Raw genomic sequence first — 15,122 nt, 5'->3', positions numbered from 1 at the left:
GAAGTATTAATAAAAATAATTTCTAATCTTCCATTGCACAAAGTTATTTTGCTTCATTGAAGTTATGCAAAGATCATATTTTGAAGTTATAACATCTTTTTATATAACTTCTATTTAAAATATGTGGATTTATTCCAGCCTTAGAATCTAATGTCACATTTGTTTGGTTGCCAAATAACCATTTTAAAACTAGAGACATACTGTTCCCAAAACCCTTACATAATTTGGAGTAAGTTCCCTCCTAAATGTGGTAAGGAAACATTTTTTACCCAGTGTGTGCTTTTAGAGAACATCTAAAATAGCACATATCATTTGAATGTTTACCTTTAGCCATTGCTTTTCAATCAGATAATTAATACGTATTTTATTATAATAATAATGACAATGATAGATAATACTTAGGATCTAGCATCTAAATGCAGGATTAGACATGATAGTCTATTCTTTCTACATAATTAAAGGCATTGATGTTCTATACCACAGTATCTTTTTTGGAATTTTTGAAAAGCCTCAACCCAGAATTGATGCTTACGTACTCTCCATTTAGAACACTTTCAGTTTTACATAATTAAGATCTCCTTCCCCCATCACGTACAATCATAAAGAACGAATGGGAAATGGAGCTTCTAAAAGTGCTATCCACTCACACATACACCACTGGAATCAGAGGCTTAGGGATAAATTATATGGAAGAAGGTTAGAAGAATTGAGGCATCTTTACTTCCATTTATTCTCTTTTGAGCTTCTGTGAATTGCTTTTTCCCTTCTTTTATCTTCCACTTTTGTTCCTCTATATTCTAGAACCTTCATATTCCCTTCTGCCTATCTTCTGTCTCTCTGAAAGACTTAAAGTCACAGAGAAATAAGGGAACTTTGTGAAAGTCTGTGATGGGTAGCAAATACTGACCCTTGGATTTTACAATATAGCATATGTCAATATATATTTATAAGAAATCATTTTGCTTAATTTTGACATTACCATCTGTAGTATACATAACTTATATTTACATTTTTCATATTAAATCCTTAATGTCTGTTTCAACTGTCTATGAATACACACAGCATATCTAAAATAGTTTTTAAAGTGACTACTTAGTTTGATCAATAGTAAGACAAACCAAAGCATGCTAAGAATGAACTGGATTTTCCTACTGAAGAGTCTCAAGTTGCAAAAAATCTAATCACTAGTCAGTCTTGTCTAAAGCAACAGATTTATAATAGTTGGATGTGATAAATGATGATTGAAATATTCATAAGTCACATGTCATATTAGAAAGCAAGAGAACTTGAGAAATAATATATTTTTTACTGTTATGATGACTGTTATCCATATTTTAAAACAAAATGATGGTGAACAGTGTAGAAAAGGTATAGTCCACTGGGTTGTTCCTGACTCAAGTAATATGAGTTATGCACAGGATTGCAGTGGCTAAGGTGCTGTCCAAAACCTTCTTGTGAAAGTATGCCTGGAACTGAGGATTAATCTTTTTATTTTCCTGCAAATTGTTATCAGTGTGTAGATTTGTGTCTTTGGTGTTTTACCACTGTTTTCAGCTATTCATTTAGTTCTTATCTGCTATTTAAATAAAATATTACTTTAAAAATAACTGAGTTGCATAGATAAATAAATATTGATTGAATTACAGAGTTCAAATGGCTATTAGCTTCTTCGGAGACTTAAATGGCAAAAGGCATTTTGTTAGACTTCTTAGCTTCAATTTGTTATTTTCATACAATTATTAATTTGCTATAGTGATAACATAAGGATATCAGTTTTTAATTCTATAAACTCATTATAGACTTATAAAAATGGTCAAGGTAATTGAACTGCTTACATTGTGGGGAAGTTCATTCACTTGAATTATATGATGATTTCAAAAAAATTTTCAGTGAACATTTGCCACACCTGCACTCCGTAGTATTCACCAAAAAGTCATGAAACCCAGATCTCCCTTCAGTAAATGTATAGGCTAGTGAAGGACATAGACTCATAAATAATAATACACTATAAGCAGTGCTATAATAATAGTATGTATAAATGGTATGGACTATAGATAAGATAATGGTCATTTATTTCTACAAGGAAAGCTGGTCAGGGAGAGGAAGTCATGTTTGATCTGGGCCTTTAAGTATAAATAGGAATTTGCAAAATGGATAAGGTAGAAAATGACATTTCATATTATGAAATAAGCAGAGGGAACACCTAGTTACCCTCTGCCCCTTAACTCCACTCTCCATGGAGTCTAACACAAGCAATGCTGATAATCTGTTTTATTTCTCATTACAGGGCACTGGAATTGGCTGTAAAATACAAAACACATGTTGATACAGTTCTTGCTTACCGTCAGAAGTTTTTGGAGACATTTGGTAAACAGGAAACTAATAAACGATACTTGCAATATGCAGAAGGTGTAAGTATTAAACAATATTTTATAGTAATGTATGTGCTTTATAAATATGTACCATATTCATCTCAACAACACAAAAATTGAATGACTCATACCATAATCTTTAAAAGAATTACTTTTTTCTTTACAATTTTTTCCTGGAATCTTATAGCCACGTTTTCATAATATTCAATTTGTGTTAAGTTTAGGTACTTGCTGATATTTTTAAACAAATAATATAGATAACTGGGATAAAAGCTTCTAAGTCCTGAATTTTATCTTCCACCAGCTGCTCCTCTTGCTGCAGGGGAAATATGTAAGCACAAAGGACACAGGCCAGAATATTCATACTTGGTCACTTTGTAGAATTCTGGGGAGCTAGGTTGTACCTCATAGAGGTGCTGATGCTAGCTAAGTCTTTATTGCCTAGAATCAAAGGAGACTGAACCTTTGCCTCCCGTTTGGGAGAATCTACCAGAATCTCAGATTTTATCACTCAAATTAGAAAACAGTCATTCTGGGGCATGTACCTGTAGTCCCAGCTACTTGGGAGGCTGAAACAGGAGGATTGTTTGAGCCTAGGAGTTCAAGGCCAGGCTGGGCAACACAGTGAGACCCTGTCTCTGAAGATAAATGAATGAATGAATGAATGAATGAATATTTTTAAAAAGAAAAAATATAAAGAAGAAAGTTATTGCATCTTATATCAGCCCACAAGGAAAACTAGAATAAGAGAGTTTGTTCCATTGCCTTGAGCAGAACTGATTGTGGCCACTTAACCCAGATCCTTCTAGGCTCAGATAGCAGAAATAGAGCTCACATCACTAGCCATGTAGATCCAAGAGGCTTAATTCCTAACAGATGTGATTCCAAGACAGGGCTGACCTTGCTTCCAGCTCTGTGAACAACTTTATTTAGCCTTTTATTCATTCATTTATTCAAAAAATGTTTATGAGATCTCACTCTGGGCTAGGCACTATGCTAGGTGCTGAATCAGATACAGCCTCTGTCTTCGTGGAGCTTATAGACTATTTGGGAGCACTCCTCCTTGGAATAGAATAAAATGTAATGTTCTGATCCATCCTCAGGGCAGGGTGGGTTAGAGGAGCCTTGGGAAGAGGAGAGAAGAGTGAGAAGGTACTTACAATTTCTACTAAAGCCAACATAATCCACTTATCATATTTAGAATACTGTGTGTCTTGGTCTACATTTCTGCACTTCAGAAAAGTTTTCAGGGTAGTGAGGCCTTTTGGGTCATTCTTAGAGTTTAGCAGTGCAACTTCAACATCTGGATCCAGGATAGCTACGACTGTGAATTTTATGGTAGAAATGGGATGTGTTTTATAGAAGCTCCACAAACTGTTTTTATTTTCATTTGGAACCTGCTTAGTACTGAAGTGAACCCTAGAGTTTGGGCTTGCTCTACTGCTAGGACAAACTCAGGGTCCTTGGGATCTCTGCGGCTATATCCTAATTCATAGACCACCAATACAGTGCTAAGCAGCCCAGAGAATCACCAGATTGTCTGATCTATTTGTCAGTTTTGAAAATATGGCCATATGTTAAAACTGAGCACCCACCTTAAATTTATTTTATTGCATAATTCTAAACCAGATTAATGCTACTCTGCTTCCTCTCCTCATCATCATCAATATTTTTTCTATATTTTCACATGAGGTACTTTTGAGAACATAGAAAATATAGTCTTACCCTAAAAGAAATTTTATTTTAGATAGCAAAAACTTAACATCCATATCTTCTTTTTCATTATATATGTATTTAACTGTTATCAAAATGTAATACTTCAATCACAAGAGTAACAGAAATTTCCAAAGTGGGATAACCAGAGCAACATGGCTTTCTTAGATATTTTGGGTTTTTTTTTCATCCTGAAACTATGTAGGTTACTTTGACTCCCTATGGCACTATGTTCTAGTTTCCTACTTCTCTTCTTCATAAATGTCATTTGGAGTTAACTAAAAATCATAAAGCAGTATTTTAACACATTAACTGCCGTGTGAGTTGTATTTAACTCATGCTAGTTTTGAGCCCAGTGCCTTGTGAAGCATATGAAGAGTCAATTCTCTGAAACAAATTCAAGAAGTATGTCATGACTCACATATAACTCAATTGTATATAACTCACAGAAAACACTAAAAAAATAACAAATTTTTCATTAAATTAGAAAGGATCATTTTGTTTTCGAAAACACCGTGGCCCAGGGAAAAAATTGTTTTTCTAGTGTGGCAGTTAGTGTGTTAAGATGAAAATTATTTTTTGACTTAAAAACTTCCTACTAATGAAATAAAATTTAACCCTAGGAAAATAGCTTTTGGGGATATCTGTACTGCTTGCTGATCTTTTGGTTTCATTTAAGTCTATAATCTAGTCATAATCTATTATCTCTCCTTATCTGTCTTTGCCAAAATTGTGATTACATAAACGTTTTATTTCAGAACTAAGAGTTGAATAGAAAAGGGTCATTTAAAAATAACACTGAGAAATTTATTCTAGATATCTGGTGAATTCTGGTGGGCTAACAATGTATACCATGTAAAAGTTTGTAAGTGAGTGGAGTCTATTATAAGGGAACAAGTGAGAATTTGGTATACACTTATGTTTATGAGCCCTGAAACATTTTTTGGCCATTTCTAATTTAAAATATGGCATCTGGGATTCATACAAGGAGTACTGTTTTCCAAGAACCCTATTATTTAGAGTAATTTTACTTGATCTACAATGGTGTTTAGCAAATATTTATAAAATAAATTTTAAGTCTGGAAAATAAAATCCACTCAAAGAATGCATTCAATCTATTGAATATATACTCTGTGCAAGAAGTAGAAGATCCAAGAAATGCTTAAAACATTATTCTAGGAAAAAGAGTGAAAAAAATCATTCATGAGCAGAATTTCAGAAAGTATAGAATTTTGAAAACGATCTTAAAGAGTCAACACTTTACTTTGGACAAACCATGTTTTTTGTTTTTTTTTTCTGAGACAGAGTCTCACTCTGTTGCCCAGGCTAGAGTGCCGTGGCATCATCCTAGTTCACGGCAACCTCAAACTCCTGGGCTCAAGTGATCCTCCTGCCTCAGCCTCCCGAGTATCTGGGACTACAGGCATGTGCCACCATGCCCAGCTAATTTTTTCTATGTATTTTTAGTTGTCCAAATAATTTCTTTCTATTGTTTTAGCAGAGACGGGGTCTTGCTCTTGCTCAAGCTGGTCTCGAACTCCTGAGCTCAAACAATCCGCCTGCCTCGGCCTCCCAGAGTGCTAGGATTACAGGCATGAGCCACCATGCCCAGCCAACAAACCACTTTAAACTTAGCTATCGATGCTACCTAAGCTGCCTTGCAGATTTTAAGACCTTACAATATTGTTAGGTGATCACTTATTTGCTGAGTATTTATTTACCTTTTATTCATTCAGTATTTATTGAGTGCCTTCTGTGAAAAATATTCTCTCCTTGGTGCTTGGGATATAATAGTAAATGTGACAGACACTCGCCCTGGCCTCTTGAAGTTTATATTCAAATGGAGGTGACAGTTAATTATATAGTTAATTGTTAATTTGATTGTGATACTTGCCTTGAAGGAGGTGTAAGTGATGCTATAAGACTTTATGAATGAAGAACCTGTCCTAGGGTAGGGGAATAAGCACAGATTTTTCTTATACATATATATATAGATTTTTTTTTTTTTTTGAGACAGAGTCACGCTTATTTTTCTATTTTTAGTAGAGATGGTGCTCTCGCTCTTACTCAGGCTGGTCTCAAATTCCTGAGCTCAAGTGATCCTCCCACCTTGGCCTCCCAGAGTGCTAGGATTACAGGCATGAGCCACTGCACCCTGCCACCACTCCTGGCCCCAGCAGAGCCTTTTCTAAGCAAATCAAATGATACTTGAGCTGAGCTCTAAAGGTTGAACAGTAGGAGCTGACTGAGGGTGGGGTTGGGGTGGGTGCGTGGCAGTGGGGATGGACTTGTTCCAGGTGAGGGAAGGCTCTGAAGTGAAAGAGTGAAAGCAACAGAGAGATTGACTCGAGGATTTAATAGGGCAAATTAAATAATAGGAAGCCATTGAAGGGAAGTAATAGGGTCACTTTTCCCTCTTAAAATCCTGATTCTTAAAAAGAAATGGAAACTTAAAATTTTCCACAAAACTATCTTACAAGTTTGTCTGTCAGTAAAAAGATATGATATTAAATAATAAGAGCAAATCTATGGGATCCTGAAAGAATGGGGAGGAATCCTGAGTGAACACTCTGGGTCCTGAGTGGTTAGAATACTGGTTGGGACAAGACACTGAAGAGTCTTAATAACATGTTGGGAGAATGGACTCCATAGTGAAGGCAATGAGAAGACTTGGAGGTTTGTAATCAAGAGACTGACTTGAAAGGTAACTTCAAATGTGAAAGTTAGATTAGAGGTGAGGGTGGTGACTAGGATGCCAGTTAGGAAGTTATTATAATAACCCTACTAGGAGAGGGAAAGGGGAAGATTAATGTAAGAAAAAGTTCAGTGGTAAAATTAAGAGAACAGTTGTGGCTGGGGGTGGGAGGAGAGGTGCTGAGGCAAGGCAAGGAATTTGAGAATGGCTTCAACATTTCTAGTGTGGGCAACTAGTGGATGGGGGAATGCTATTAATCTAGATACAGAATACATGAGAATATATAAGTTTTGGACCTTTGAGTTTGAATACGTGAATATATACAATGTTTTTTGAGTTTCAAGAGTCTGTGAGGTGTCCAGGTGGAGATATCTAGTAGGCAATTAGAAATATAAATGTGAATACCAAAGGATATTGGCAAAGAAGAAATCAGGGCTAGATAACTAAATTTATTGTCATGACTGTAGAGGTATATAGCTGAAGCTATATGAGTTGAGGAGATCTCCTAGGGAAAGCATGAGAAAGCTATGGTTGGAACCCTCGTGAATATTAACAGTTAATATTGAAGGAAATCAGAATGTGATACCGCAAAATATGCCTCTTTGACATAAATATTTTTGAGCTAAAGGCAATTAAGAAGAAGAAAATGGAAGAAGAGCTCTCTCTATCCTCCTCCTTTTCCACCTAAAAACAGGATATGAATTCTCCTTTACTCGAGACAACTTTTGTCAGCTCCGAGATGACACCAGAGGAATCACAAACAAACCTTACTCCATTAGGTTCTGCCCATATATTTACCCCCCACAGTTGCCTACCTCTGCAAGCCTAAAACTGCCTTCCATTGTCTTGTCACTTTTCTGATATTTATTGTTCTTTGTTGAAGATGCTATATAAGCCAAGAGTTCCAAGACACTGCTTTGAATTTCCTTTCATTAATGTTTGTCCTGCATGATGCACAGTACAGGCATTAATAAATTTGCTTATTTTTCTCTTTTTAATCTGTCTCTTGTCGCAGAGATCTATAAAAAGCAGCACAAATGTTAGATTATTTGAAAGACTCATTTTTCAATCAGGCCAAAACTGGATTTTTTTTATTTTTTTATTTTTGAGACGCAGTCTCACTCTCTTGCCTAGGCTAGAGTGCCATGGTGTCAATCTAGCTCACAACAACCTCAAACTCCTGGGCTGAAGTGACCTTCCTACCTCAGCCTCCCAGGTAGCTGGAATTACAGATGCGCACCACCACACTCGGCTAATTTTTTCTGTTTTTAGTAGAGACAGGGTCTCGCTCTTGCTCAGGCTGGTCTGGAACTCCTGAGCTCAAGTGATCCTCCTGCCTTGGTCTCCCAGAGTGCTAGGATTATAGGCGTGAACCACTGTGCCTGGCCGAAACTTGGTATTTTCTAAATGACAAAACACTCATTTCCATGTCTAACAAAACATTTTACAAGTCCCAACTACGAACTTATGAGGGTTGAGGAGAAATTATATTTCCTCTCTGACATTGTCTAGGGGAAGCATATAGGGGGAAAAAAGAGAGAGAGAGAAAGAAAGAAGTATTTAGAAAGGAGAACAGAAATCAGAAGACAGTTGTAATATACAGTCTAGTATGAGAGATTTTTCAAAGAGCAGTGCTCAACAAGGTCTAGAGAATGCTCCTATCTCAGGCCTTGTTCTGTCCCACGTCACCATGCCCTTCCCCAGATACACACGAGTTCACTCACTCATCTCCTTCAGGTCTTAATGTCAATCTTTCAGACACATCAACTTCTCTGATCACTCTATTCATAATACATCCAAAAGTCTATCAAGTAAATTGATGACACTCAAACTTCCTGTTCCACCCCTGGTGCTCACTATCTCCTCTCCCTATATTCAAAACACTTACCACTTCTGATATCCTATATATATGTTTTTATTTTATTATCTGTCTCTTCCATTATTATCTGTGAGAGTTTATTATCTATGAAGACAGTGATTATTATCCTTTTGTTCACTGCTGAATCCTCATCCCTAGGACAATCCTTGGCATATACTAAGCACTAAATATTTCGTGAATGAATAATTGAATCATGCAGAGAAAGTGTATAGGAGAAGGACTGAAAACAGATGACGGTGGCTTTAATGGAACGTTCCTAAAGTGTGGCAAGAACATGGTCATATTACAGTGGTCTGGGGAGAGGATGAGTGGTAGCTTGTAGGGAGACAGAGTAAAGAAGCAAAGATGATGAGAAGGATCTAGTGAAAAGAAGGAAATTGAATATGTGAATAATAATTGAAGGCAGATGCTCTAGACGTGTTGAAGAAGATGGGATCAGGGACATGTGAGGAGATTGGCCTGAGATAGAAGGAAAAGAGATAAGGGTGGGTACAGATACAGGTAAGTTCATGCCTGATGGCCACGATATTCTCTATAAAGTGGGAAGCTGATTTTCAGCTGAGAGAGAGATGAGGTAGAGGATGGAGAGCCATTTGTTATGATTTTGAAATTGCTTCTATTTGATTAAGAATTGACTTGGGACTAGAATAAGAAGTACAAAATAATATCGGGACTCCCTATACTAGAAAAGGATTGGTTTTAGTATAGAAGTCACTTGACAGCTGTCAGAGAACATCCTTATCTAAAGCCTACTATTATAAATATTCTAATCCAAGAACTAAATTATCTGTAGAACGCTGTTCTAAAACTGGGTAAAGGCCAAAGTAAAAATGAAATTTTTATTTTCAGTAGGATAGCTATAAACTGACACCCTCATTTGTATTATAACAAGTAACTGCTATAAATATCATCAATTTACTTGATGGACTTCGAGTGTAACAGAGCAACAGGTGTTCGGTGTACCATTAATATATGGTTTTATTGAGATTGATTTGAGAAACATATGAAAGCCAGTTTAAGGCTGGAGGAAGGCCAAGGCATTCATCAAGTTGTGTTGTCTTTGTAAATATTTTGGTAGACATAGAAATGAGTGTTTTGCCATTTAAAAAATATCAAGTTTTGGCCTAATTGAAAAATGAGACTTTCAAATAATCTAACATTTGCTCTGCTTTTCAACAAGCTATCACTTGTCTCTTAGCACAGATATTTGTCTTCTATGAGTAGGAGGAATTTTACTAATTAATCTATTTTATGTATTGTAGATAAATATGTGGAATTATTATTTCAAGAGCCTGTTTGGAGGTTCTAGCAGGGGAGCACAGCTACTAATATACCCTTGACCAAAGAGTGGTCCTCCTCCATTGGGGAAGGTCGTCCTCTATGACTGCACAGCTTCAGGAGGGACACACACAGAGCAGTGAGGGAGGAAGGGGACACCCACCTAGCCAGCCAGATCAAGTGAATAAACCCTGGTGATCAATGGGATGACAGATGTCACAGCCAGATCACCCTCACATCCAGAATTATTATTTTAAACAAATGTGACCCAAAATATTTACAAATTACTTCAAAGAAATTCAGATATAGGATATTGAAATAAAAAAGAACCAAATACTTAATTTCATCAACTTCCAGCACAAAGTAAAGGAAACATGAAGTGTCCTGTTAAGGTTAAATTAATCTCCCAGTGACTTAAGATGGATCTGTTCAAGCAGCAAGTATTACCTCAGTCTGGGTTAAGACTACTTATTGCACTCACATCCCTTACGTGGAGGTAAAAACCTATTCACTTTTGGCTCAGTCTCTGGGGTTTGGGTTTATTTCATTGTACGTCAGAGTTAGTTTAATCTAGGACCCAGTTTTTCCCATGTCTTACCTCAGAGAGTATACACATTCCTAAATTAGTGATTTCCAAACTTTGTTAAATGGTAGAATGTATTTTCCTAAAGAAGTTCTTCATAAGGTCGGGTGCGGCGGCTCACGCCTGTAATCCTAGCACTCTGGGAGGCCGAGGCGGGAGGATTGCTTGAGGTCAGGAGTCCAGGATCAGCCTGAGCAAGAGCGAGACCCCCATCTCTACTAAAAATGGAAAAAATCAGTTGGGCATGGTAGCACATACCTGTAGCCCCAGCTACTTGGGAGGCTGAGGCAGGAAGATCACTTGAGCCCAGGAGTTTGAAGTTGCTGTGAGCTACGGTGATGCCACAGCACTCTAGCCCGGGCAACAGAGTTGAGACTCTGTCTCAAAAAAGAAAAAAAAGAAAAGTTGTTCATGGATCTTGGGCAGTGTCCATTCCTAATATCAAGTCCAATGAACTTAGGAGAGGGATAGGGCTGAACTAGGGGAGGGGAGACTGCTTCATGGTTAGAAGGGAAGCAAACAGACAAAAATGTTATCACTTTTTAATTATTCTTTTTATGTGTTTCCCAATCTTTCTTTCCTTCTGCTTCCTCTAATATTCTTTGGTCATTGTCAATGACCACTATGTCTTTATGTCACTTTAAGAACTGTCGCAAAGGAGCCCCCTTTGCAGAATATGCTTAGGGGAAGCTAATGATCCCTTATCTTTCCTCATAGCCGGGCTTTTAATGGAAACTTCAATACGTAAGATGTGAAGGACTGGCCTATTTGAAAAATGGCTCAGTGACCAGAACCTGTCCATTTTTCCTCTTATTTGAAGGAGAGCAGTCCATCTTCTCCCCTACTTTGTTTGTCCCTGAGCACCTGTTTAGATGCTCCTTTTATAAATAGCTACAACTAGATTTCAGTCTTCTGAATCACAATGAGAGTCTTTGCTTTTATTATATAATTTTTCTGTTGGGTCTTATTCTTAAAGCTATTTCATGTTTTTTGAGCATTATTTCTTCCTATTAACTTTTCTTTGATGCCTCGTTTTCCCCTAATGTTTTAGAAGCCATACATTCTATTTTTACTCCTGATTACTTTGGATTAAACAAAAATATCTTATGCTATATAAGTATATTTCTTTTTTTTTTAATTGCAGCTTCAAATAGATTGGGAGAAAATCAAAGCCAAAATTGAGATGGAAATTACTAAAGAACAAGAGCGATCATCAAGCAGCCAGTCCAATAAGAGTGTGAGTCTACAGCACTAAATGCTGTGCTTACCTGTAAGAAGTTTCATCTTTTGAAATGAATTCTGATTAACCAAGGATAACATGTTTTGATTGCCAAAGAAAAAGGCATCATCTTGAAGTATAAGCATTTGCTGTGTATTTAATACTAAAAGTACATTCAAAAAGATGAAACAACATAATTGATGTAATTCCATCTTTCATATTTCCTAGCCCTATAATTAGCAAAATATTACTATATACTTATGATATGCTTGTATAGCATTGATTACATTCCAGTTTTTTTTCTGTTACTTCATCCCTGAATCTTTAGCATGAACCAATATTAAAACGGATAATAAAACATTGGACTCTTTAAAGTGTATGTTATATTATCATTAATTTCTATTTGACTTCTAAATTGTAAAGTGCTTCCAAAAGCTTATTTATACAACAAAAATACATGAGGATGGATCTGTGAAAATGTATAACAATGCAGATACCTGTACCCCAAAGTTCATGGCAGCGTTATTTGAATAGCAAAAGGTGGAAACAACTCAATTGTCCATCAATAGATGAATAGATAAACTATTGAGATATATACATACAATGGAATATTATTCAGCCTTGAAAAAGAATGAAATTCTGATACATACTACAACATAGGTGAACCTTGAAAACATTATGCTAAGTGAAATAAACCAGATACAAAAGGTCAAATATTGTATGATCCCACTTATATGAAGTACCTAGAATAGGCAAGTTCATAGAGACAGAAAGGAAAATAGTGGTTACCAGGGACTAGGGGCGGAAGAAAGAGGGAGGTGTTTAATGGGTACATAGGTTCCTTTGGGGAGGAACAAATTCTGGAAATGGATAGTGGTGAGGGTTGCTCAACATTGTGAACGTTAATGCCACTCAATTGTACCCTTAAAAATGGTTAAAATGGTAAATTTTGCTATGTATATTTTATTATAATTTTAAAAATTTGTCTAGAATGGACAAGAAGTATTTTCCTCATTCCTGTCCTTGACTTGAGAATATTCAGGCAATAGGCCCTGGAGTCTGACTTTGTGAAAATCTCCTTAGGTGATGAACCTGTTTGACTAGGCTTAATTTATTATGTCCCCAAATTATTATTACCACAAAAGTTTCTTAACAATAACACAAATACCCTTAGAAAGTCTTCCATGAACCCATTTTTTAATATATATGGCAAAGGGATTACATCTCTTATTCCCCATTTTAATTACTATATCTAGATTTCTTTTATAGAAATGTTTTCTTTTCAACTTGCTTCTTTTCTTTTCTGGAACGTTGGCATATTCTGTTCTTGACCCAGATGCCGGGTACAAGGGTGTGTTCAGTTTATGAAATCTGATTAAGCAGTTTACTTATAAGTTGTACTGTTTATATGTGTTCTATATTGTTATATTTCAATGAGAAGTTTAAAAAGAAAAAAAGGGTTAAAAGGGTACATTTTATGTAATGTGTATTTTACCACAATAAAAAATCTTTTAAAAAAGAAAGAAAAGAAATATGTCTGTGTTCTAACAACAATTCTCTGGTGTCCGACAATTCAATTCTGACATTAACTACCTCAAGTTAGCATCAAATCCCACAAGTTAAAGGACAAGGTCCCCAACAAGATGGCCCATACCTCAGACTCTAGCTGCAGGTGGAGTCCCCAGGCTGCCCACGCTTGTGTCTGACTTGGCTACGCATTTGGGAGTTCCCAAGACCACCCCCTTCAGGTTTGATAATTTGCAAGAATGATTCACAGAACTCACTGAAACTCTTTGCTTACAATTACAGTTTTATTGAAAGGATACAACTCAGGAACAGCCACATGGAACAGAGGCATAGGGCAAGGTCTGGGTAAAAGAGGGGGTCTAGGGGCAAAAAGTGGGGGAGACACAGAGCTTCCATGCCTTCTCCTCACAGAGTCCAGGCACATCATCTTCCCAGCACATCAGTGTGTTCACCAACAAGGAAGCAACCCCAGTCTTGCTTTTCTGAGTAATTTTTTTATCAGAGTTTTATTACATAGGCATAATTGATTAAAACATTGCCCATGCAAGTGGACTCAATCTCCAGCCCCCCTCCTCTGCTGGACTGAAATTCCAATCACTGGTCGGTTTTTCTGGCAACCAGCTCCCATTGGAAGCTATCTAGGCCACCACCACTACCACAACACTCACCTTATTAGCACAACAAAGATATTCTTACCACTCAAAAAATTCCAAGGATTTTGGAATATCTGTGCCAGGAACTCTCCTTCACTAGACCAGATATATTCTTTATATATCACTGGCCACCTGCTGATCTTTTACTATGGGATCTTTTACGGCAAAAGGATCTTACTTTGACCGAGTATAAGAGACAGCAACATTTGTAATTTTCCAGTGTTAAATTGTTTAGCCTAAATCTGCTGGCCTAAAGATTTCTCCATACATAGTGATCTGTAACCCACTCCTACCAATCAACAAGTTTCGGCTAATCAAAGGCAGCCATCTGTTCAAACTGTGTTGGAATAAGGCAAACACACAGCTGTAGTCAATCCAGCAGTTTCTGTACCTCACTTCCATTTTACAGACATCACTTTCCTTTTTCTGTCCATAAATCTCTGACCATGCAGTAGTGTGGAGTCTCTCTGAACCTATTCTGGCTCGGGGAGGGGAAGGTTTGCCCAATTCACAAATTGTTTTTTGCTCAATTTAACTCTGTTTAATTTGTCTTAAGTTTTTCATTTAACACCAACATATTTGATGATCAATATCAATATTAAAATCTTACCAACAATATCAGTGTTACAGCATATCACATTGCAGTAGATGTAACCTGAGAAATAAGAGTTAAAAGATTAAAAAAATAAGTTAAAAGATGTTGGTACTGTACTGTTACCACCTGCCCAAGTCACTTGCCCACTGCCCAGGTAAAGGCCAATATTCTGAGAAAGCAAGAGTTGCAGTGGAGAAGAAGTTTAATATCTCGAGGTGCCAGGAGAGCAGATGGGAGTAAATTTATCAAACTCATCTCTGTGAGAATTTGGGGGCTAAGATTTTTAAAGGTGGTTTGGTGAACAACGGGCTAGAGAATTGGGTATGTTGATTGGCTGGGGATGAACTCATAGGGTTTGGAAGCAGTAATTGTCTTCTTGGTAAACAGGAGTTCTGGGTAGGGGGTTGTAGGACTTGTTGGATTGGTCCCCATGCATGGCCACTGGTCAGGTTGATGTCAGTTGGTCCCCCTGAATGTGTAAGGTAAATAGTGAGGGATTCCGGGTTTCCTAGGGACAAAAGTGGGTGCCTTGCCTTGGTGTAATTGCCCTACCTGGGAAGAAGGATGAGGGTGGGCCCCAGGCCCCCGTCTTGGTCCTGCCCCACCTT

General features: G+C 37.0%; 1 protein-coding gene across 1 annotated transcript in view; it reads left to right on the top strand.

Annotated features, from left to right (window-relative positions):
- The window catches only part of IFT80 (intraflagellar transport 80), a 117,185-nt gene extending 105,410 nt beyond the window's left edge, over nucleotides 1-11,775 (top strand). The window contains 2 exon segments of the mRNA XM_012650422.1: nucleotides 2,288-2,411; nucleotides 11,665-11,775. Of these exon segments, the coding sequence (XP_012505876.1) occupies nucleotides 2,288-2,411; nucleotides 11,665-11,775 (235 nt within the window).
- The last annotated feature ends 3,347 nt before the right edge of the window (nucleotides 11,776-15,122 follow it).

The sequence above is a fragment of the Propithecus coquereli genome, unplaced genomic scaffold, assembly GCF_000956105.1.
Source record: "Propithecus coquereli isolate 6110/MARCELLA unplaced genomic scaffold, Pcoq_1.0 Scaffold325, whole genome shotgun sequence".
In the NCBI taxonomy this organism is placed as follows: Eukaryota; Metazoa; Chordata; class Mammalia; order Primates; family Indriidae; genus Propithecus; species Propithecus coquereli.
The sequence above is the reverse complement of the archived record's forward strand: the minus strand, read 5'-3'. Positions and strand labels throughout refer to the sequence as shown.